At 47.0% G+C, this 21,582-nt stretch overlaps 1 protein-coding gene across 1 annotated transcript; it reads right to left on the bottom strand.

The window, feature by feature from the left end:
- Positions 1-2,383: 2,383 nt before the first annotated feature.
- CXCL12 (C-X-C motif chemokine ligand 12) lies at positions 2,384-20,853 on the bottom strand. Its single transcript, XM_081326562.1, has 4 exons — positions 20,701-20,853; positions 14,997-15,114; positions 9,428-9,514; positions 2,384-4,955 (listed from the first exon to the last, which is right to left on the bottom strand). Exons 1-4 carry the CDS (start codon positions 20,762-20,764, stop codon positions 4,940-4,942), a joined length of 285 nt encoding a protein of 94 aa, XP_081182688.1. The 5' UTR covers positions 20,765-20,853; the 3' UTR covers positions 2,384-4,939.
- Between the last annotated feature and the right edge of the window lie 729 nt (positions 20,854-21,582).

Raw genomic sequence — 21,582 nt, 5'->3', positions numbered from 1 at the left:
ACTAATCCGTGGTGATAAGCATTAGCGGCTAGCAAAATCCATCTAGGTCTTCACCCTTTGAAGGAAGCAGGGAACTCTTCATTTCCCCCCTTTTTAAAAAGAATGAAGCACTCCACGCCCCCCCCCCCCATCGTTGAACTGGCTTAGGCCCAAGACAGGAAGTCAAGCCAAGAAAAGGCCCAGCAGAGGCGAATGGCGGACAAGGAGTGGAACTAGCGGGATGGAGGCACAGGGCCGACTCAGATAATAATAAAACTTAAACTAGAAAAGACCTGAAAAGAAACATTTGGAGTGCGACGACGGCCTGTTAATCCAGAAGAGTCCGGGGCCTTTCCTGTTTATGCTGTGCCGGCCTAAGGGGCGCTTTCCTCGGGCGCTTCCGCGTCAGCGGCCAGCGTGTCCGAAGAAAGCGTCCGGCCCAGGTTGAGCGGCCGGCGGAGAGCAAAGTGGCTTTAGCGGAGGGCGGGCAGGTGCTGGAGGAACAGCTCTGCCGGCGACACTCCGGGCCCCGCCGGGAACTCTCCAGGGTGCTGAGAGCCGTAAGACACGGCTGCGGCTGGGCTCGCCTCGCTCTTCAGAATCGACCTCCTCTCTGGCTACCTCGGGATAACTGATTTATTTTATCTGTTTAATTCAACTTTGAGGTTGCTCAAAATGACTCAGGATGGCCTATGAGTCAAAGAAGACAACAGTGTTTTTTCAGCTATCAATGGACTCTCTGTAGTTAAAATTCTTCTTTCCCCTTTTTTTGTAGAACTGGAACATTTGTTCTCCTCAGTTCTCTAGGATTACTCAGTCACGACACATCAAAAATGTATTATTATCTCTCACTGATATTCATGGTTTGGCCAGACCATCTGCTGGCTGCTTCTGTGCTCTCAGATGGAATTCATCTGCTCTTGGAGAAATAATATGAAGCATTTCCTGTCCGTATTTCTCCCAAACTCAAGCTTCAAGCCTGCTCTTTCGATCGCCCCTTCACAATGTTTGGATGCAACACAGGGGTCTTTTGCCTTTATCAATAATCATATATATGGTTTATTAAATGTGATTTAATAATATAAAATAAGAAGAAAAAGAATTGAAACAATAGTTAATTAAAAAGGGAAAGGGGAAAAGCAAAACAGCAAAAACTAAAATAAGAACAATAAATATATAATACTGTGTATAGGTAGATGTGTATATAAAAATGTTCACGTTAGAAAACTTTGAGTCGAAATAGGAGTTGAGTAGCTTTGCTGTTTTGAGGTAAACAGAAGCAAATGCAGGAAGAGGCTAATTACTGAGGCCTCCAGCAGGAGGAGCCCTTCGGGCAGAAGGGTTAGATGAGCTTTTGAAGGACCTTAAGATCAGCGGAGGGCTGCAACCTCGCCTGGCGCTTCTTCTACCGTGCTGGGATGGCTGCGAAGCCCAGGCCTCACCAGACGTTCCCTGGCTGCATTGGGAGAACTCGGCTCTCCTACCTCTGTAGCTTCCGGGGTGGCAAGTTCCTTTTCCAGCATCTGCTGCTCTTAGAGAAGACCTGGCTTCCTGACCCCGCTCCCCGAAGGTCGCATTTAGTGCACGCCACAGGCCCTGCACCCGTTTCCCCAGCAAGCGTCCTTTCTCACACTTCAGCTCTTCAACCTCTATCGCAATGCAATGGGTGGAGGGAGCCAGGGGCTGCCCAGGAAAGAAACATAGGAAGGGCCCCACCCCAAAGGACCAGGCAATTACAAGGCATGGTGGGAGGTTTGTACTTTGGACTTGCCAGGCTGTGTTAATGTATCCTTAAAGCAGATTTAGCTCACCTGCTTGTGTTTCCTGTCAGGTTTACCTGGCAGGGCTGATATTTATTCAAGGTTCCACTTCAGCTGCACAAATAGGGTAACCACTAGATGGCAGCCAAAGGACTTTAAAAATAACCTTTACATCTTTGCTGAACTCCTAGTCGTCAATCTATAACAATTTTTTTAAAATGTTCAGTGAGTAAGAGGAGGTAGTATGTTGGGAAAAAGAAAAACAGTACACAGGGGAAACGTGCATGCCAACTGAAAGGGACTTTTCAACCAACGGTTGATGTTGATGAGAACTGGGGTTTTAGCTAAGTGATCCACCGATTAGGGGTCCCGGAGTGTCACCTTAAAGCTGTACAAACAGCAGCATCTTCTACTCCATCTCTGATGTGTAATGAGGACACCTTAAAGTTGCTAAGTCTGACAAAAAAATTGGTCTAGATTTACAACATCAGTGTGACTCAGGGAAATCCTGACCCTTTAAAATGCCCTCAGGAATAGCAGTGAAAAATACGCTGCCCTGCAGCAAACACAGAATAACGCTGGTCTGTAGGGATCTGACACAGAGATGTAAACGACTTACGGGGCAAAAACACCTAGAACTGAGTACAAACTTTATTAAGAAAATTAACAAGTGCTTACATACTTTGCAAAAATATAGTATTTACAAAACAAATAGCATGAAGTAGTTATACATTTTCCTTTCACAATTAAAAGTCTTTTTCACATTATTTTGGGAAAACCTGCAGGCATGCTAACTACACCATTCATAGAACGACAGCATCACTCGCTCACTCACTGCTTGCCCTGAACATGGTCCCTGTGGCCAAACTCAGATCCGATCTTCCTTCCAGGTGTGCGAGTTGCTTTCCTCTGAGGGAGTCCCTGCTGGCGTGCCTCAGGATGGGGCCGAGACGGGCCACAGGGCTTCGTCCGGTTCTCTTTCCTCTCTCTCTCTCTCACATGCCTCCTTTTCTCTCTCCTAAGCGACGGCAGGTCAGGCACCCCAACCCGTCTCTTACGAGCGATTTTGGAACTGCTGCACGAATGTGGGCCGAGGGGTAACACCAGGAGCCTCTCGTAAGCACCACACGCCCCCCCCAGTGGAACCAGCATGGTTTCTGCAATGAGCCAGGAATGAGCCAGTTTTTTTAACCTTATCTAAGTCTCTGCTGAAACCTCCGATCTCTTGCAGTTTTCTGTGCCTTTTTAAAAATAAGGTTACTGAGAAAGAAAAATATTGATAACTTTGGAGCATCTGGAATTTCAACCCTGTGCATCCCTAGATGTTTTTTCAATGTTAAATTCATTTACTCTTTAGTAAAAGCATATATTAAGAATAGGAAGTATTAATTAGCACTCCCAATATGTAGCATAGCCTCCAAAGGTACTACCTGCCCAGCAAATTCCTATTATTAATATAATCTTACACAATCCAAAGTAAGGTTGGATTACTTTGAGTTGAATAGTGTTTCACTTTGCCAAGTGTATTTAGGACAGTAGCAGAATATGCAGAATAATCTTATTATATCCATGAGGGCCAGAAGCATGTAACTGTGTGTGGAATGGCTATGACTAGAAGGTTGCAAGTGTGTGTGTGATGCGCACGTGCCTGCAGTGTTGGATATAATTGAACCCCCACCACTCCACAATGATACCCACCCCCCCAAGTCCCACTATCTAAGTCACTGTTTCTCCACCTTGGCAACTTTAAACTCTTTGGACTTCAACTCCCAGAAGTCCCCAGCCAGTCATGTTGGCTGGGGAATTCTGGGAGATGAAGTTCAGAGATCTTAAAGTTGCAAGGTGAAGAAACACCGATTTAAGTCACTGCTGAACAATCTGAAACTGCCTAGATTGCCATTTTTCCATTATAGCTGCTGAAAACTCATTGCAGAGTTTATTTTGGGGAGGGAAACCCACAAAAAGTGAACCATACTAGCAAAACATTTTACGATTCTTCCAACAACAGTAACAATGATGTGTCTCTTCTTTGGTACATTGAATTTGTAGGTGGAAAATACTGGGAAAATATACTTGAAGATGCTGATTAAGACAGATGACCTAGTACTAACTGGCATTTATCTCTGGCATTTCAATTTGAACATGAAAGTAAATATTTTTGCATTTTAGTTGCATTTAAAGGCCACCAGAGTCCTGATTCTCTGCTCCCAGAGAAAGGATTCCTCAGCCACCGCTCTCTTCTGCTGGGCTGCAGTTGGTTACTGCTCTTTGGGTGATTGAAAGAGGGAGGAAGGATTAGAAGCATCTCTCTGTTCGCTCTGGTACGGATTGCGTACTCACTTTCCTTCTTAAGTAAAGGAAAATGGCTGTGCGGACATCTTGGCTGATTTTCAAAAGCTATTTTTTACCACACCACAACTAAAAAAAAATTGCTATTTGGACCAGGGGCAAACTCCACAAAGCTCCCTTGTAAAAATGTTTATAATCCACAGTATCTTAGCAATGGCTACAATGAAAATCTTTAAGCTTGTGATTCATAAAATTTGGTCACATGGCAGACAGGGTTCCCTGAGAAGAAATAAAAATATTCTACATGCACCCATTCTCTTGATTCTGAGTGTGGAGATTGGAAATTCTTTCTATGTCTCTCACTCTCTAAAAATTATGTTTTTTCCGTCTTCCTTCATGAAACGTTGGAGTGTACCTGGACACCTTCCCCGCTGCCTGAAACCTCAGCTGTGACTCTTGCACATGCAAAGAGGAGCCATTAACACAACACAGTGTTGGCCATCACACTCCACCCTTCGAACAATTCTCCCCAAATTCTCCCCCCTCCCTCTTTCTCCCCCATGCAAACATATCAAGGGGGGGGTCAGTGCCCAGATCCTGCACAGCAGAAGAGGATTAGTGCTCTGTTTCATACAACTTGCTGCTCTTGAAGTTAGTGATACAAAAATAAAATAAAAAATCAAGCAGATCCTGCTACATCAGACAATATTGGCAAAGACAAGGCGTTTCTGTGCAAATCAGGGACTCAGGCAACCGTGGAGCCTCAGGGAGCGCCAGGAACTCCACCGTTCAAGCCCTGAGCCACGGGGGCTCTCCTCCGTGGAGGGGGTGCCCGGGAGAGGGGGCTGCGTGGGGGGTGGATGTCTCTGGATCCTACGGAGAAGCATCCCGCAGCCAGCGCTGCTCCTCGCTTACATCTTGGCTCTCCTGTTGGCAAAGAAGAGAGGAAGAGTCCGTTAAGCACAGTGCCCACGGGAAACGTTGGAGCGGAAATGCCAACTTGGACACACAGGGCCGATGAACAGGAAAGCAATTTGCCACCCCCACTTACAAAATACGAAGCCATTGCTGGCTAACGTCGATTCCAATTTTGTTCACAGCAGAATTCAGAATTAAGCCCCACTTGGATACTACTGGTATTTAGCCTACTACCAAAGGAGGAGAGAGTGGCTGTGTTCACACAAGACCCTTAAATAATTGAAGAGGTAGCAAATGGATGCATGCCAAGTTTGATTAAGGTTAGATTAGGTAAAGCTCAGTCCTTTCGGCTATTATATGGATTAGCTTGGTTAGTTTATTTTTCAGGGCATGATGTGATCTCAGAAATCAAATTAATTCAGTAAACCTGGTTTAACTATTGTATGAACATAGCTGGTTAGTAGCTCTGTTTTAATGAACCGAGTAACCACCTGACATTCCTATTTATACTGGGAATCTCTTTGGAAAGGGCCTTTGTGTGCCTTTTATTTATTTTAAGTTGTTTTCTGCTGCCTTTCAAAACTGGAGGGCTTCTTCACGGAACCTTCTAGGTCTAGATATGAAGATCCCCTCAGAGCAAAGATGGCCAGTGCACGTTGGGAGTGCAACTTGACACATATGTCGCAATCAAGAGGGTCCTTCATGCCTTCCCGTTTGGCGAGTGAAGGACCTCCCCTGATCTTGGCTGGTATAAAAAAGCAAAGATAAGCAGAGGTCAGCTTCTTGTATGTTGCAGGCTGTAGACTGGACTAAAAACTCAAAGTAGCATCCCAAAGGTTGAAAGAAAACTACTTCCACGTCTAGAAAACCATCTAGATAGGTCCTTGGAGCCAGCCAGAAGATGTGCTCCATTCAAAGAATTTTCTACATTTGGGGAGGTTATTTCAACTATAAATGAAACCTTGAAGGACTTCTAGCGTAACAGAACCAGGCGCACTTCTGAGAAGAGGGCACAGAACTGAATCCGTGGCCAAAGTTTTATTTGTAAAGCTTCCTAATTTTAAGTTCTGAAGTGTAAAAGTATACTTTTTTTAATTTTAAGTGAGGAAAGCAAAGCTCTTCCTTTAGTGTGATTTGGACTTTGGTGGTATCTGGGTCATTAAAAGAGGAGTATCTGCCTAACCTCCACCCCCCCCCAAAAAAAACACCAATTGGGGAGTCCAACGTTGAGGAAACTAAAGTCCCAGGGAGGAAGAGATTTCTGTAGCAAGTAGAAGGAACTGCAGGGATGAAGCAAGAGGACCGTTCTCCGCCCGCACAGCTGCCTAGCTGCTTTCTAGAAGCCGTCCCCCACTGAAGTGGCTCCCCTGGGACCTTCCTCCCACTCTCGCCCGACTCTCCTGGGCTAGAGAAAGCTCAAGCGGAGCCGCCTCAGGAGGGCTGAGCCGATGCCTCAGTCCGGATTCTTTTCTCTTGCTGGTGCCGCTTTCCCTCTGCTGAGGAAGGGTTAGGGTTTGGGGTGCAACGTATGCAAAGAGGAGCAGCAAGAGCTAAGGCGCCTAGACTTATACACCAACCCACCGCGCTTCACAGCCCTCTCTAAGCGGCTTACAAAGCCTCTTGCCCCCCAACAATCTGGGTCCCCATTTTACCGACCTCGGAAGGATGGAAGGCCAAGTCAACATTAAGCCGGTCAGGATCGAACTGCTGGCAACGGGCAGTGAATTAGCTCGCAATGCTGCATTCTAACCACTGCGCCGCCACGGCTCTTCACAATGTACAGAACAACAGTAGAGGAATCGTGGAAAGCTAATCTTAACATAACACACCAAAAAGGCACAACTCTGCTTCCTCTTTCTCAGCTCAGGGTCACGGCCAGCAAGTGTCTGTGATTCACTTGGATATTTGACAGACACCTGTCAGAGAAGAAAGCAAACTGCACTGAGCGGCAAAGTCACTTTTATATTAACTCGCCAAAACCCGTCAACTTTGGTGTAATCTCATTAACCTCTCTGGGAGTTGCTGTGCCAGGGACTTCCTTAACTGGCTTTGTGTATCACTATTAACTGTATTTTAAAACACACAGCTGACTTCTTTGAAATTTTCCAGGCAGAGCATTGTGTGACTTTTATTTTGAACTCAGAGATACATAATCGTGGCGCAAAACAGCAGTGCCAGTCACACTGGGCAGGTGGGGGTGTTAAAGTCAGTGCAGCCCCAGAGGCTGCCAAGTGGATCACAAGGATAATTTGGGAGCAGAGACAGGAAAAAGCCCACACTGGGGCCAGCAGCTGCAGTGATAGCTCTTATCTGGGAGGCTAATTCGGTCCTAAGACATTGAGAAGCCGAGCTGCAAGTTGCCCTTCCCCTGTCACTCAAAAAGGCTGTTCAGGGCATGAAAGGGCTGGGGGGGGTAGCACCCACCAGAGTCCTGTTGGGGTCAGCAGTTTCACAAAGGGCTCCTGGCACTGATCACAAAGTCTTCTCGGAAAGTGGCTGGTTACGATGTTTTCAGGATTCACATAGGTTTATTGGCAGCACCAACTGAACAACGCCAGTAGCAACAGCTAGGCGGCCAACTGGGAGGCAGTTGTGGAAACGGTTGTTGCTGTTAGCAGCAGGACAAGCAGTGGCTGTTGCAGAGGAGGTAAAACCGTCCCGTGGGGCACGGGGTGTGTGGGATGGGGGCTGCTTCATGTGTTCCATCTGCATTATTTGGGGCAACAGCGATACTGCTGTGGGTTAACTGGATTTGGGAGGGTCCAAAGGGGTTAGATTAGAAGGTCAATTCCAGCCCTCGGATCCCAGTAATAACAAACTGAAATGGAAAGCGGTCAGCCCCAATGGAATTCCTTAAGAGACCTTCTGCATTGGGAAGCTATTTAATAACACAACTTAGCTAGTTTGGCTTAAATGACCGAGAACTGACTGTGGCACCTTCCTCTAGTTGTGAGTCGCTGAGTCTTTGCCCTTGGCACCCACAGCAGTTGCATGGAAAAGAAGTAAGTAAAAAGGCAAAAAAGATTAGTGAGCAATGAGCTTATTATATCTTAGCAGGAACCTTCAAGACTTCAAAGCGAGTCTTGAACTTCCCCAAACTGGGTCCTTGCAACAGCCTGGTTAACGCGAGAAGAAAGCTCAAAAGATGAAACAACTGACAACAGCCCATCTAAAAAAAGCAAAATTTTTATTATTTAAAAAGCATTTTTAATAAATGCCCATATACAGTTGGGCTTTTATAGTATTAAACTAGCCAGTTTTATTGTTTTAATATACAGTATATAACATATGCAGTACAATGTTAGAACAAGTGAAAAATAGATAAGCTATATTAATATAGTTGTAGATGCAGATACGGGCACCCTTTAAGCTGCCAATGGATAAATGGCTGCAATGCAGATATATAGCATTTGACGGAGGACAGATAGCATTATTTGGGATTGGCTTGAAATGTGGTTTTAAGCAGAGAGAAAAATAGATCTCCTGGGTGCGTGGAGGAAAATTCAAAGGACTTAGTTCAGCAAGGACAGCTATGGGGCCAGCTCTTTTGAAGTCGGGCATCTACAAAGACCCTAGTATTTCCAGTAAAAACATTCACATATAAGATTGCTGCCAAGAGACTACCCTCGCTGTGTCTGACATGCCTGGGGTCAACTTCTTCCTTGAACTGCTCAAAGTAAAAAGTCTGGAAGAAAATATGTTTAAGCAGAGACCATCTGAACAGACCCAAAGGCACATTAATAAGAAGCTTCCAGAATTGGCTCTGGCGCAACTTCAGAAGAATGCGCAAAGAAATCCGGTCTGTGAAATTCATAATTCCCCCACCAGACACACACACATATACACACGGGCACGTTCTCCCGTGCAGACTTAAGGATTCTGTTTCTAAGCTTTCTTTTCCCGCAAAATACCTACGTAAGGATATAAAAGGAGCATTGCAGGCTCATACATGTGGTTTAATAGAAACTGTGACACTAACACAAGGTGAGAATTGGCCCTGCTGTTACAATTATCCCAAAGGTTTCCACCCGATCTGCTTCATCTGCTAAAATAAGCTTAATTTTACTTTACTTCCATAATTTATCTGAAGCCATGAAGGTCACTTCTATGAGTGTTGCCATGCCCCAAATATCGAGGTCACCTTCCAATTACACCCTAAAACATGTTTCTGCTCATCCTCTGTACAACTGACCTTCAGCGCTTGAGGGTTTCAGGTTGAACTACCTGTTTGGGGAACGTGGGGTGGGGTGAAATTCTTGTGTTACCTGTAAGGCTGTGAGGACTACTGTGGGGTAACTGACCCAGGCATCTTATCACCTCATCCACTTGAATCTTATCTCTTTGGGCCCCCAAACTGAAAATCTCTCTTGGTGCCAGATGAGAAGCAGCCTCCAGAAACTCAGCTGAGGCCGAGGCCTCTTCGGCCAGCCCTCTTTCACTCAGGGGGCTTTTGTTACAAGTCCTTCGGTGTCGCAGCTTACTTTTGAAAGTATTTCTCCAGGTACTCTTGAATCCACTTTAACTTGGGGTCCACGCAGATCTGTTTAGTGCTGTTTTTCAGTCTTGCACTGCCAAAAAAGATAAAAAAAATAGAAAGAAAAAAATAAACTCACGTACATAAACCAAACCCGACTTTTGTGACAAGGGACAATCAAGACATCTGCTCCTTATAACATTACACAATGGAAGAGGTTTTTTTATTATTATGGTGAAATTAAAACCATTAAAAGCACTCGCTTTGGCTATTACACAAACTGATACAAAGCAGTCCAGTCCCCTTGATTGATAGCTGGTCCACCTTCAAACCAAGGTCACCGTGGCCTAAAGTTAAATAGGTCCAAAGCTTTTGAGTTACCTTCAGAAGGCACGCTCTGAGTTAGACGGTTTTCATTTTCATTTGGCCAATTGGGGAATTTGGGGATCTGCCCCAAGTTCTCTATGAAAGAAAAGCGCTTGTGCAGAGTGAAGAATGACAGGAGGAAGTTTTGTGACTGATACATCTAGCTGATAAAAGGAGGGACTGCAAATCATCGCACTTTGGGGAGGTGAAATGAAAGAACCAACTCAACACAATTCTGTATTTTTTGGCAGCAACAATATTCGGCATCTCTGCAATGGGAGAATGGACTAAAAACCAGAAACGATAGAGCAATGGAGATATCTTTATTACTGCATCTCTGAAATCCATCATTTGTACCAAACTGTCTTTAACATACAAGTGTGTCTTGATATGTAAACCTCAACTGTAGGGCACACACAGCAAAAGACCTTTTCTGATATTTGCTGAACCTGTTCCCCAGAAAAGGCTATTTTTCGTGAAACTTTCACCCAGGATTTCCTGGTTCCCTCACTACATGAAATACCCCCAAATTCTGAAAACAGACTGTTCAAGCTCCAGACTGTGCCTCACCAATGAACTGACAAGGGAAGTCCTAAGCTGGCTTTTGTGTCAGGTCACAATTCCTCAATCTACAATGAGTGTTTCATTACATGCAGGAAAATGTTTCCACAAGACACATAATCAGTCTGTCTTCCTTAATCTTTTCTACTCAGCAATCCACGTTCCCAGGCAGAATTCTATTTATAAACAATATAATCAGAATATAAATCAATTTTTAAATACCATCAGTTGAAAGTGAAAATACAAAATCCGAAACATACTTTCGCATATTTCATTCTTTTTCAACAAAGTATATTTTTGCATTATTTCATCCACATTTAATAGTAGAGTAGAAAGAAGTTAATTATAAAGCTTCTCTATAAAATCATCCAGATTGAAGTACTTTTGAGTTATTTTAATTTTTCTTCAAATACACAACTAAACTTATAAATAATCTGTGGCTCTGTTTAGCATAAGGAAAGCATGTAAGGCTTTGCCCCCTCTTCCTGTGTGGTTTTAAAGTTTATCTTGTTTATATTAGAGGGATGTTTTAAGGGGAAAGGATAATTGCAAGAGATAAATCCTTCTGGATTTTGAAGACCCAGGACAGAAGGAGGATAAAAAGAAAGCTAAGACTTTTGAACTCTGGTACTGGAGAAAATTCCTGACAATACCACAGGCGGCCACAAAAGTAAACAAATGGATTGCTGAACAAATCAACTCAAGAGTTCTCACTTGAGACACCGATGACCAGGCTCAAGTTATCCTACTGTGGTCACCTCACGTGAAGACAGAGGCCTCTGGAGAAGCCCCCAGCCCTGGGAAGGGTGGGAGGAAAGGAGACCAGCATCGAAAGGCCCTGTGCCCAAATCACCACCGTAGGACCCCAGGGGGTGCTGCAATGGCCAATCGCAAGCCTCACTTTTCAGGGCCATCGTAAATGTGAACAATCACCAAACGTGTGGTTGGCAAAAGCAAGGTCTATAGGACAAAGGACATAAAAACTTATTTATTTGAACAAGCCGGCCTGGTCTGATGGGTTTGGGGTTTTAACATTGATTTTAATTAATTTATTGCATCGGGCATAATTATTTAATTTTTTTTTAACTTTTGTATCTTGTATTTTTGATATTTATTGCCCTGTACACCGCCCTGAGTCCTCTGGGAGAAGGGCGGTATATAAATCAAATACAAAATATAAATATAAATATAAATATAAATATAAATATAAATATAAATATAAATATAAATATAAATATAAATATAAATATAAATATAAATATAAATACCAAAAAAAGCAATCCCACCTCAAGGAAAATCCAGCACAAAAAGGCAACCTTTTCACTTCTCAACCATTAAAATTTATGTGCCACAGCTCAGCCCTGAATGCCCTCTGACAGACTGCAAAGGGGAGCATCACCAAGTGGGTCTCTGCATGAAAAGCAGGACCACAGCCAGAAGATCACATCACCAGAAGATCTCATGGACAGGCAGACCTTCAAGGTGCCCTTATCAGTCAAACAAACTGGATAGGCGACTTTTATACCATGCTAGCAGTATTTTTTTTTTGCACTGGTGAACTAAACGCTTTGCCCCCTTTTAATCCATGGGAACAAATCATCTTTAAGCCCATTTTGGCCCAGGGATCGAGGATTGCCAGGAGATCGGTGCTTGCAATCTCTCAGTGCAAGAATCTCGGTCCTTCTCTGCCTGCTACCATTTGCACCGCATCCATCAACAAACCGTATCCTATTCCAACCTCTGTGACTTCCGTCCTCCCTCTAGACACCACAAAGGGTGCAGGTTTTTTAGGCTCCTGTCTTTTCCACCCAGGCATCTTTTTTAAAAAAAAATCCTGAAAACAGGAAACCTTCTGAAACTCCTCAGGTAAAACTCAGAGGAAAGACCTTATTCTTTCAGAAAGTTCATTCAAACATGTTTGCAGATTTTGATCCATTGTGCCATTAAATCTGCCAAACAAAGTTACAATTTCCTTCGTAAAAGAAGAACAAAACCAGAACTTAGCATCTTGGAAGAATTAATCTGCTCAGGAAAAAATGGCTACTCCTGACAACGTGATCCAGTTCTGTCAAACGGGTAAACAAAACGTAAGTAATGCCTTATTTCCAATTAAGGGCCAATGAGAGGCAGGGACCTGGATTTCAAAATCATAATTAGAGACTAAATTGAATCGAGAGGCAGAAAAAGTTCTCTTTTGAGTTTGTAACTCAGCGTGTGGTAACTTTAAGATCCCAGCTGGGGAATCCTGGGAGGTGAAGTCCACCCATCTAAAAGTCGCCAAAGTTGAGAAACGCTGGCCTAAACCACCCATAAATTGTAACTTGAGGCATAAAACTCTTCACTGAATAGATGCAACTACTTACGGATTTGTTTTTATAACTATATCATTTTTATTTCCCAGAAGATCCAAGATAGTTTACAAGGGACAATTATAAATGAAAAATAAAACAGAATCAAAATATAAGCAGCAATACAATAAAATAGAAAACAGCACCAACCGCAACTGAATTAAGAAGCCACAAATACAAATCAAATCCTAAGACTCTTCCTGGAGGCCACTAAAGGTAGAAAAATTTACCCACCAGGGAAAAATGGGAGGGGGGGTCCTGAGCAAAAAACGGGACCGCTGCCAAACGGGAGCCAGCCGAGGGCCCAGAGAAGGGGCTCTCCCTGCGTGGGTGAGGGTCTCATCCGGCCCTCCGGCTGCCCCTCTCCCACCCGCCTGAGGCCAATTGGAAATCAGAAATCAAACGTAAATATAAGTTGGTCAGGCATGCAATACAATTGCGTTTTATTCTGAGGGCAACTGCCATTTTTGGCCTCATGTCCCTCCGCGGGCCTCTTCGTCTGGCCCTTCACAGCAGCCCCAGTTTTTCATGTGGGCTCTTGAGAAAAGGAATTGCCCAATTGTTGGTGTAGGGCATTCACATACAGATAAGTCCTCAATTTACGACCGGTCACTTAGTGAGAGAAGTTACAACAGGCCACCCTGGGAGCACTTACAACCTGTTTCCAAATCTCCAAAAGTCACCCTCCCCCCCCCAGTCACGTGATGGCAGGTGGGACCCTGGGCACCCAAGCCCACCGTGAGAGCCGTTGCAGCGTCCCAGAGACACACCATCAGGTTAAACATCAACCTTGCCCAGAAGAAGCATTTACTCGCAGTGGCAAAAATGGTGATAAAATAGGATCAGTCCCGGGACTGGCCCACTTTATGCCCTCATGACTTACCCTTGTAATGGGCAAACTCCATTACGGTCATAACTCAAGGACGTTGCATCACAATAGTTTAAAAACAGAAACCAGGGCCTCCCCCACAAAAAAAACCAGTGGCTTTAATATATCCAGAAAGATTAGATCTGTAATATCTAAAGGCGCCCAACGTGTGCCCATCTTCACCTCTGCCTGGCTGGCGGTGAGTGGTGGCCAGTCTCAGATCCAGGAGGGAGCTTTCATCATCTCTTTCTTGTTACTCGAACTACCCTAGAATGGAGGGTTTTATGTGCAAAACAGCCCTGCCCCCTCCCTCTTTCCTAGCCCCTTCCCACTCCCTTCTCCAGATAAGGAAGCAAAATGATGGACGGGAAGGACAAGCACTGTTGGGTCTCAAGCAGTTCTTCATACTTTTCTAAGTAATGATGATTAGCTCTGCAACAGCACGATGGACTTCATGAAATCAGATTCTTAAGGCTGCATTCCAATATGCCTTAATCAAGTCTATTCCTTCTCCTTTTTCCCCTTTAAAGAAAATCTGTTTCATGCAAAATACACCTTGAAGCACAAAGGAAGCCTTCAGCTGAAGCCACCAAGGATTAACGTGTAAACTGGTTAGACCAGAGAAGCATCTTTTACTCTCTTTTTACAGTAGACAGAAGCACGTTGACCACAAAACCTCCTCATCACTGGTCATGAGGGAAAAACGTATGCAAAATAAAATACCAAATTTTCACTGGTACAGTGACCCCAATTTAGCAATTATTGGCCAGTTCTAAGACCATAATTTTCCCATGCTGTTAATGTAATTTGATGGATTAAATCTAAATTTCTAGACTCTAGACGACACGAACCGCTTACACTAAGGAGCCACGAGAGGGCATAAAAGCTTCCCGTCTCCCTTTCTGATCACTTTTTTCTGTTTACATTCAGGAAGGTCTCACTTGAGTTTCATGAAAAGCGGGAGGGTTAGATTTTTATAAAATGCGGACTGCTGAACTCACTCCAGTTCTGACTCTGCTTCCGCCATTTCAAACGCAAAGACAATTTTTCTAGACCTAACACCCTCCCGTTTTCCAGCTAGATTAAATCACGTCTTCCTGAAAACACTGAAACTGTAGATTTGCAACACAAAATAAAAATCATAGCGATAGTGATGTTTTTTAAATGTAAACACAGCCTCTGCTGAAAATAAACAGAATGGCCTCAAATGTCACAATAGCTGGGGGAGGAGGAAAACTTGCAAATCAGATCAAGAATGAAAACTGACCTACTTTTCTACTCAGATACTAGCTTTGTATCTTACTACAGACTAATTAGACGCAACTTCTCAAAATACAGGCATGGCGGGGGGGGGGGGAGAGCTGGTGTTCTGAAGGAGGCGCTTCAGCTTCAGGGCTCCCGACTGGCACCAAAGGGGCGGAGGAGAGACTTACATGACTTGGAGGGGGCATCCAGGGACGGTCAAGATCTTCAGGTGTCGGATCTGAGACTTGGCGACGTGGCTCTCAAAATACCTGCAAGGGCACCGGTAAGTCAGGCTGATGGGTTTCCCTGCAGGGCAGAACAAAGGAGAGGCCTCAGATACCCAGCCCAGCCCTTAATTCTTGTTTGTGGTTTTTAAAAGACAAAAGTGAGGTGAGAAACTGGAACAGGCATTAGCGGATTTTTTAAAAGGAGCCAGCTAATTGTCCGAGTGACTGGTGGCAATTACCCAAGATAAAGGGGGGAGCTGAAAGGCACTTGGCCTCCCCAGTGTTATTCCTGCTAAATAATTTGACCCTGGGGCCACATGAGGAGTCAGACAAGAGAAGAAAGAGCTCTCACAGCTACACAAAGCCCAGGGCAAGCCCCCCACTCCCTCCCTCCCCATATGCAGAGCCGCCCTGGGCATGGAGGGAGGGCCAAGCCAGGCACAAGGAGGGCCTTGCTCCGGCAATTAGTGCCAACTCGGCTGCAGGTTCAGGGCGGTTCAGCTCTCTGCCCATTAGCTTTAGGCGCAGCTGTGAAATGTTTGAAGTTTTCACACACACACACCCAGCACTGGCAGACGAAGCCTGACCACCCCAACTCCTGCTTCAGAAATCATCATCAAAGATAGGATGGATAGAATGAGTAATCATTAGAAGGCGCTGGGGCTTCCCTCCTACAGGCACTGGAAGTATTTCCCTCCCAGCTGCCTGCCTCGTGGCAGAGGAGGAGATAAAATGTCCCCCCCCACAGACACCTCTTATCAGCCAGAAGGAAGAAATAGCCCAAAGCCACCAGCAGCACAAAACAGCTCACAAGAGCAGAAAGCCTTGGCAATAATGCAATACATAATTAAAAAGTAACATAAAAGCAATAGATAGCACATTGCAACCCAGAAAGCAAGAGAGATTACTGAGTTTGCAAGCCTCCCCTCACTATCTAGGCGCTGCCTGGTGCTACGTAAAAGAAGTTGCTACACTGGGCGAGAAGCAGCTGGCTGCTACCCACAAAAAAAGCCCTGGGTGCTGGCTGGACAAGCGTGTGACATAATGTCATTGCACAAATAACACAAATTAGATTGCTCAGATCATGTTGTCTTAAAACATGTCACTTCATTATGGACGGCCTATGAACAAATTCACATGGGGACCCTGGAATATTTATTAAAAGGGGCATAGCAAGTTTATTGTAGAGATGCCTTATAAAATGGACGAGGAGGAGGAGGAGGAGGATAAAACCAAACTAGAGACAAAAACAACAGGAAATACAGTACATAAGGCAGGTTTGCAAAAGCCCTTCTGGGTGATAAAAGAGTCGGGGGGGGGGTATTTAATTTGCAAAAAAGAAAGCCGAGATCTATAATTTTCTAAAATGGAGAGGGGTCTGTTTTATGGTGAAACAGGAGGATGTACTGAGATTCAAACAGGAATTTAAGAGGAATTATTAGGTCTCCTCAATCAAAAACAAATGTTGAGCAACTTTCCTATAGAAATGTTGAGAATCAGCCTGTGGGATTCGCCCCAGTGCTGGGGCTTGCCAAGGTCATTTTGAATTGTGTTTTTTTTCCCCCTCTAAGGAATTAAGCAATCTCCTCCGGTTTGCAATCATCTGCAAATTCGATAAGTATCCTTCTGGTTCCATCCAATATAAAGATGCTTCAATAGAGTTTGGCAAAGGATCAGACCCACCTGATATGCTCCACCATGTCACTGGGCTGTCTAGTGGGGGGGGGGCATTCTCCAACCCTTTGCTGAGAACAAGGCACACCAAATTCCTTGTTTCCAAAGGCTCTACCAAACTCTGAACGTAAAAAGAGACAAGGGCCAGCTTGGTGCAACTCGCTTGCACGATACACTTATGCTGGCTCCTAATGGGAGCGCCCTTTTCTGACCAGAGGCAGGGGGCTCTGCCCTAAAAAGCTTGGCCAGCTTGACTCATCCAGTTTTCAAAGAGTGGGGTCCAGGGCTTCCAGCCCCTGGGGGCCGGCCTGTTGAGAGGGTAAAAGGGGCTGTTCTTGGGCTGTAAGGAAATAATATTTTTTTGGTTCAGAGAGTTGAATTTGCTAAAACTGGATTCTTGCCGTGCCTTGATCAATTTTGAGCTACATTTTGCCCTTGTTCAATCATGGAAAAATATTTCAGGCAATGCAAATGAAGCGTTAAGCCATTTTGCCTTTTCTCATTTTGTCTTTTTTTTCAGACATTGCTCCAAATCCTTCTTATAGCCAAACAGAAATCCTTACCTTGTTCTGAGCATTAGTTTTTCTGAGTCCAACCCCGGGGCTGCTGCTACGGGTTTAAACCCTTCTAGTCGTTAGTCATTGTGTCTATTTCCTGCACTTCTCCCTGTTTCTATTAATAGGTTGAAGTATGTTAATTGTGCAAGGAATTTTAAAATTTAAAAGCGAACATATCCAACCTAACATTTTACATTAAAAATTCAGTATTGTAAAGACATTAGTTGGCTGTTGCAAGGGAGGTGCAAAGATCCCCAGGTGAACTCCTGGAACAGCGACAGGGAGGGGGGACTTTAACTGACACCCTTTGCTCTGCTGCCCCCCCCCCCAGGCATGCCTCACCCTCCACCCTCCACCCTTTGGGCTCAGAGGAGCAGCACCAAGAAGCAAAAGGAAGGGGAGGCACTGGATTCAGCGCAATGGTCTCCAAACTGAATTATTTTAAAAACCATAGAGAAGCATCGATTGTGTCCATCCAGGCTGAAAAAAATGTATTCTCTCAGTTTGTTCTCTCATGCAACTTAGAGACGTGCAAACAATTTTCAAAATTGGAAGAATTTAGCCTTTCGATACATGCAGCCGTAAGCAGATTGCTGAAAAATAATACTCTGGAGCCGGGCTTCTCAACCTCAGCAACATTAAGAGCTTTGGACCTCGGCTCTGAGAATTCTGGGGGGGGGATCCAGAGACCTTAAAAGTTGCCAAGCTTGAGAAACAGGGCTCTAGAGTGCAAACATTTATGCAAATCTCACTTACACCTCTCTTCAAAAGCACTCCTTCTTTATAGCCCCAAGGGATTCAAAAATTCACACTATGCAAAGTCTTTTCCACCCAGCACCATGCCAGCTCTGTTCAAGGACAAGCTGAGCTCTTCACCAAAAAAAAACTTGGATTAATTATACCTAGAAGCAGCCCTGTTTAGTCCTCTTTTCTTACTGATAGATTATCATTCAGCTATTTTTCCTAATGCCTATTCTAATGAAAAGAGAAGCTCCTTTGGAAAAAAAATGCCTAGATAAGCACGGCTCATCCATTGTCAGGGAAAGTCTAAAAATAAGGATGTAAGCACTTGCAACTTAATCATAATTATAGCCTCCGCTGGGTTGGAAATCCTGTGCAATCAGGATTCCTAATTTTGCAGATTACAGAGTTAATCAGACCTTCAACACAGGAAAGACCAAGAGGGACGGGAAGGAGGCAGGAGAGGCGAGAGAGAGACAGCGTGTGTATAAATGCTGCATCTGTGTGCGACCTATTAAAGCAGGTCTCTCTATGTGCAGGATTACAAACAGTTGTGGTATATGCTCTTCAACGCCTTGTGAATCTTATCTGAAGCACTGCACAATGCTTGCGGCGTTTAGCTTTCTCTCTCCATAGCTAGTAGAGAGGCTGGAGGTGCAGAATAATTCAGGGAACAGGATGAAGGGAAAGTTATTAAATTCAACTTCAGCCCAAGTTGCAGTTCTGCAGTTGAGTTCAGCAAAAAAAAAGAACATTAAAATCTGTTCACTAATATATACATTTTTGTCACATGTAACATAACATTGAAAGTGGAATTTTTTAAAGGTTGTTTTATGATGTAAACTATCTACAGACTGAGGTGGCTTATACAGCCCCCACCATGCCTCTGTTCCTCAATCTTGTGATTTTTACCCCAGCTTAGTTAGCAGGTGAGAGGCAGCCCCCCCCCAGCACAAGTGAGCCTCTCTGAAGTCCCCCCCCCAGGCCCAGCATCTTCACCGCTTCCTCTGTCCAACCAAAAAGTGGAAGCCCACTAAGGAGGTTTCTTATCTACAAAGGGGAGATCTAAAATCCAGAACTGATTGATCCTCCACATTAGACCACAAATTTGATTCGTCCTGCTAGAATATTTTCTCCCAAACATCTAAAAGCTTCCCTCCACTTTTTGTAGGTCTAAGCTGAACCTCCCGTCGGTGGGGTTTCTTGGGAACACAAATGCAGAAGGAGAATGATTTACAGAAGGAGTCTGGCTTGGGAAGGAGCGTGCGGCTTCGAAATAACTTAATCCTGATTTTTAACCCAGACTGCAGTTTAAAACAGGGAATGCAAAGAAATGTTGTGGATCTTGCCTGCAGTTGTTGAACTGAAATCCCTTTGAAGTCCCTATTGACTGAATGTGCTGCATGTACCTGGTTAGCAATCAGAAGTCAGTGCAGAAAGAAGAACTGGAGAGCTGAACCACCTTTGACCTGAACACTTGAAAACCCTCACCTGGGAGCAAGGATCCTCCAGAGCAAGGAAAGTGGAGGGAAGGAAAAGGAGATAAGAGCTGAGCACAGGTCTCCTACTGGCTGAACAGAAAGTAACCGCAGGAGAAAACACAAGTTTCCAAGTGTGTCTCCTTGCAGGGAGGGGGTGACTCTCCAGTCCCAGATCTGGCTGGTCCTCCCAGAGGACCCCCACCCAGAAGAGGTCTGGGACGTGCTTGCCTCCCATCCTAGCAGAGACCCAGAAGAAAATTCTCTGGAGGGGAGGGGGCAGCAGGCAGAAAGCCTCCCCACCAGAGCAGCTTTCACTTTCTGAAAGAGAAGCGCCCAGCCATTCTCTCTCTCTCTCTCTCACTCACACACTCACACACAAACACACAGAGAGAGAGAGAGAGCAGGGGCCCTCCGCACCCCGCAGCAGAAGCGCTGGAGGCGTCCAGAGGCGGAGAGGAGGAGGCGGCCAGCCCTTCCCAGGGCAACTCTGCCTGATGCCACCAGGCCCGCTTGGATCCTCGCGGGGGGAGGCGGGGGGGGGGGGGAGAAATCCAAATGCTAAGCGGTCTTGGCGGAAAGCAAGTTCCGCTGGATTCCCGGGAATGCCTCGAAGGAATCCAAGGATCCTGTCACTTTCTTGAAAGCGAGCCGACGGTGGCTGCGGCGGCGGAGCTTCCCGGGGGTAAGGGGTGGGGGTCCCCGGAGAGGCCGGAGCCCTGGACGGCCCGCCTAGAGGAGAGGGAAGCCCGGACAGGCATTTCCCGAGAGCCCCGAAGTCGCATCTTCGAAATCCCCAAAGGCTGAAGGGGGGGTCCTTCCCTCCAGAGAGACCCCCTCCGGCCCGACTGCGGAGTCTGCGCCCCCTTCAAGCTCCCACTTTGGACGGGGCGCCCGGCTGGCAGGACCTCACTGGCGGGCCCGGACCCCCTTCCGAGGGCCCCGAGCACCCCGAGCCTCTCCCGCTTCGGGCTTCGGCAAGCCCCGCCGGAGCAGCCGTGCCCACCCGCCTGCCCCGGGCTGACCCTCCGGCCTCCGCCGGCCCCGCGGAAGGAAGCGGCTCCCTGCCTGCCTGCCTGCCTGCCTCCCTCGCGCGCCGCCCGTTCCGAAAGGCGCCCCGCGCTCTGCCCCGCCGGCCCGAGGGGACCCCGCGCCTCCCGCCGGCGCGGCTGCCGGGGAGGTCCAGCGCCGGGCGGGCCGGGCGGGGCCACTCACCGTGCGGCCCCTGGAGGGCGGCGAGCAGGAGCAGGAGCAGCAGGGCGAGTCCGCGTTGGGGCATGGCTGGGCGGCGGCGGCTGTGCTCGGCGAGGCGACCCTCTCTGGCCGGCCCCCCGCCGCCCGCCCGCTATAAAGGCTGCGGGGCGGAGGGGAGGGGGCTCTGGGCGGGGAGAGGAGGCGGGGGCGCTGGCCAGGCCCCTCCTTCCTCCGGAGGGGCTGGAAGGGAGCCGAGCCCTCCCGCCACCCCAGGAGCCCCCCCCCCGGAGCGCCCCTCCCCCTCGGCTGCTGCCGGCGCTGCCGGGCGGCGTCTCTCCGGGGCCCGTCCCGGCCGCTCGCCTTGAACTTCGGGTGGCTTCTTGCGTCCCGGGGCCGGGGCAGGAGGAAGCCCGACGGTCAGCCGGGAGGGGCTGCGTGGAGCCGGCTCTCTGTCCTCGGGCGCCCGGGCCGGACAGGGGCTCCTTCGCTCTGGAGGGTCCGAAGCGGGAGCCGGGGTTGGGGGGGGGCTTTGCAGCCCGGACTCCCCGACGGGCTCGCTTCGGCTGCCCCGTCCGGGAAGCGGAGTTGCAGCTTCTGTGCCGGGGGGGGTGGCGAGGGGCCCCTCTCGGCCCCGGTGTCCCTCAGGGGCAGCGGGAGGGGCTTCCTCGGCCCCACCGCCGGCCCGGGCTCGGTCTGCCGGAGCAGCCCCTCTCCGTACCCGGCGCTGCTGGAGGGGAAGGCGGCCTTTGTATCAAGAGCCGGGACGGAGATTCTCTCCGGGGCGCTGGGCGGCCGGGCAGCCCCACGCCCGGAGCGCCCTCTGGAAGATGCGCTTTTGGCACTTGCCTCCCACCTGGACGGAGGGCTTTGCAGCGGTTCCCACCTTCGCCCGCTTTAAGGACT

Source organism: Vipera berus (genome assembly GCF_964194415.1).
Source record: "Vipera berus genome assembly, chromosome: 4".
In the NCBI taxonomy this organism is placed as follows: Eukaryota; Metazoa; Chordata; class Lepidosauria; order Squamata; family Viperidae; genus Vipera; species Vipera berus.
The sequence above is the reverse complement of the archived record's forward strand: the minus strand, read 5'-3'. Positions and strand labels throughout refer to the sequence as shown.